This window comes from Seriola lalandi, unplaced genomic scaffold (genome assembly GCF_002814215.2).
Source record: "Seriola lalandi dorsalis isolate HSWRI2012SDOR001 ecotype SW California unplaced genomic scaffold, Sedor1 jcf7180002054970, whole genome shotgun sequence".
Lineage (NCBI taxonomy): Eukaryota > Metazoa > Chordata > Actinopteri > Carangiformes > Carangidae > Seriola > Seriola lalandi.
In genome coordinates, this window is record NW_019525521.1 from 1,212,051 (window position 1) to 1,214,267 (window position 2,217).

At 44.1% G+C, this 2,217-nt stretch overlaps 1 protein-coding gene across 1 annotated transcript in view; it reads left to right on the forward strand.

Moving 5' to 3' along the window:
- Positions 1 to 2,217, forward strand: part of LOC111646396 (hamartin-like) — a 25,385-nt gene that overhangs the window by 5,437 nt on the left and 17,731 nt on the right. The window contains exons 8-9 of the mRNA XM_023395869.2: positions 726 to 799; positions 1,193 to 1,413. Of these exons, the coding sequence (XP_023251637.1) occupies positions 726 to 799; positions 1,193 to 1,413 (295 nt within the window). The remainder of the gene's footprint in view (positions 1 to 725; positions 800 to 1,192; positions 1,414 to 2,217) is intronic.

A 2,217-nucleotide genomic window follows, 5' to 3' on the forward strand; every position in this document is an offset into this window, starting at 1 on the left:
ATAACTGACAGCTACTGACAATAACTGACAGCTACTGACAGCTACTGACAGCTACTGACAATAACTGACAGCTACTGACAATAACTGACAGCTACTGACAATAACTGACAGCTACTGACAATAACTGACAGCTACTGACAGCTACTGACAGCTACTGACAACTACTTACAATAACTGACAGCTACTGACAATAACTGACAGCTACTGACAATAACTGACAGCTACTGACAACTACTTACAATAACTGACAGCTACTGACAATAACTGACAGCTACTGACAGCTACTGACAATAACTGACAATAACTGAAAGCTACTGACAACTCTGTGTAGAGCAGAGAGTGCAGGTGATGATGTCACAGCTGAACACCTACACCTGGACAACAACAGACACAGACAGCAGCTTCTTCACGGCACAAATGTCAATGAAGACTTCTGTTCTTCTTCTTCTCTGGTGTTTGACGTGTTGCTGATGTAGAGTGTATATATATATATATGATTGTGGACAAGGCCTGAGATTTCAACTCACTTATGTCCTCTGTGTCTTTGTCTCTCTCTGTCTCTCTCTGTGTCTCTCTGTCTCTCTCTCTCTCTGTGTCTCTCTCTGTCTCTCTCTCTGTCTCTCTCTCTCTGTCTCTCTCTCTCTGTGTCTCTCTCTGTCTCTCTCTCTCTGTGTCTCTCTCTCTCTCTCTCTCTCTGTGTCTGTCTGTTTCTGTCTCGCTGTCAGCCCATGTTGGAACATGTCAGGGTTCACCCGGAGCTGGTCACAGGGACTCAGGACTATGAACTGGACCCGTCCAGGTCAGTAACAGTCCAGACCCAGGACCAGGACCCACACCTGAACCTGCTTCAGTTTCTTTTAAACTTGAACAAACAGAAAAAAAACCTGAGGTTCAAAGTTCAGTCTGGAGCATCAGAGTCAACCATTGAGTAGCTGTTCTGGAGCTTTTGATCGTATCACATGATGTTGTTCCTGCTGTTGTCCGACATGGATGAAAGAACACACCATCTCCTGAGGAAGACTGACTGAAAGCTCCAGAACAGCTGCTAAACAGTATGAAGCTGACACCAAGTGACAGAGGCTCTGACAGGATGTGAAAAACATCAACTGCCAAAATAAAAGAGCTGCAATTACAAACAGAATAAGAGACACAAAGTATCTGATTCCAACCCTGTGATGACTTCCTGTCTCAGGTGGAGGTGTTATGAAGTCCATGACATTGTGATAGAGTGCTCCAGAGTGTCTCTGGACCCTCTGGAGGCATCCTGTGAGGAGGACATGTACTCCTCCCTGAGAGACCCCCCCTCTTCTTCTGCCTCCTCCTCCTCACCCAGACCTCCCCGACTGTCCTCTCCCCTCCCAGCCCTGGACCTCACCTCCAGTCCAGTCAACACAGAGTCCGTCAGCGGCTCAGGTCGGTAACAAGCTCAGACCAGGAATATATATATACATATATACATATATATATATATATATGTATATATGTATATATATATATATATACGTATATGTGTGTGTATAGATATATACACACACACACATACATACATACATACTGAGATAAGATTTACAGACCCAGAACACACTGTAGAGACTATATATCTCAGACGGCCTGGGAAAGTCAGGATCCTCCAGGAGGAGCTGGAGGATGTTGGATGGATGAATAGAAGGATAGATGTATAGATGAATGGATGTATAGGGGAATGTATAGATGGATGGATGTATAGGGGAATGGATGTATAGGGAGATATATTGATGGATGATGTATAGATGGATGGATGGATAGGGGGATATATTGATGGATGGATGGATGGATGGATGGATGGATGGATGGATGGATGGATGGATGGATGGATGGATGGATGGGGAATGTATAGATGGATGGATGTATAGAGGGATGGATGTATAGAGGGATGGATATATAGGGGGATGTATTGATGGATGGATGTATAGAGGGATGGATGTATAGGGGGATGTATAGGGGGATATATCGATGGATGGATGTATAGGGGGATGTATAGATGGATGGATGTAAAGATGGATGGATGTATAGGGGGATATATTGATGGATGGATGGATGGATGGATGGATGGATGGATGGATGGATGGATGGATGGATGTATGGGGAATGTATAGATGGATGGATGTATAGGGGAATATATAGATGGATGGATGTATAGGGGAATGTATACATGGATGGATGTATAGGGGGATATAT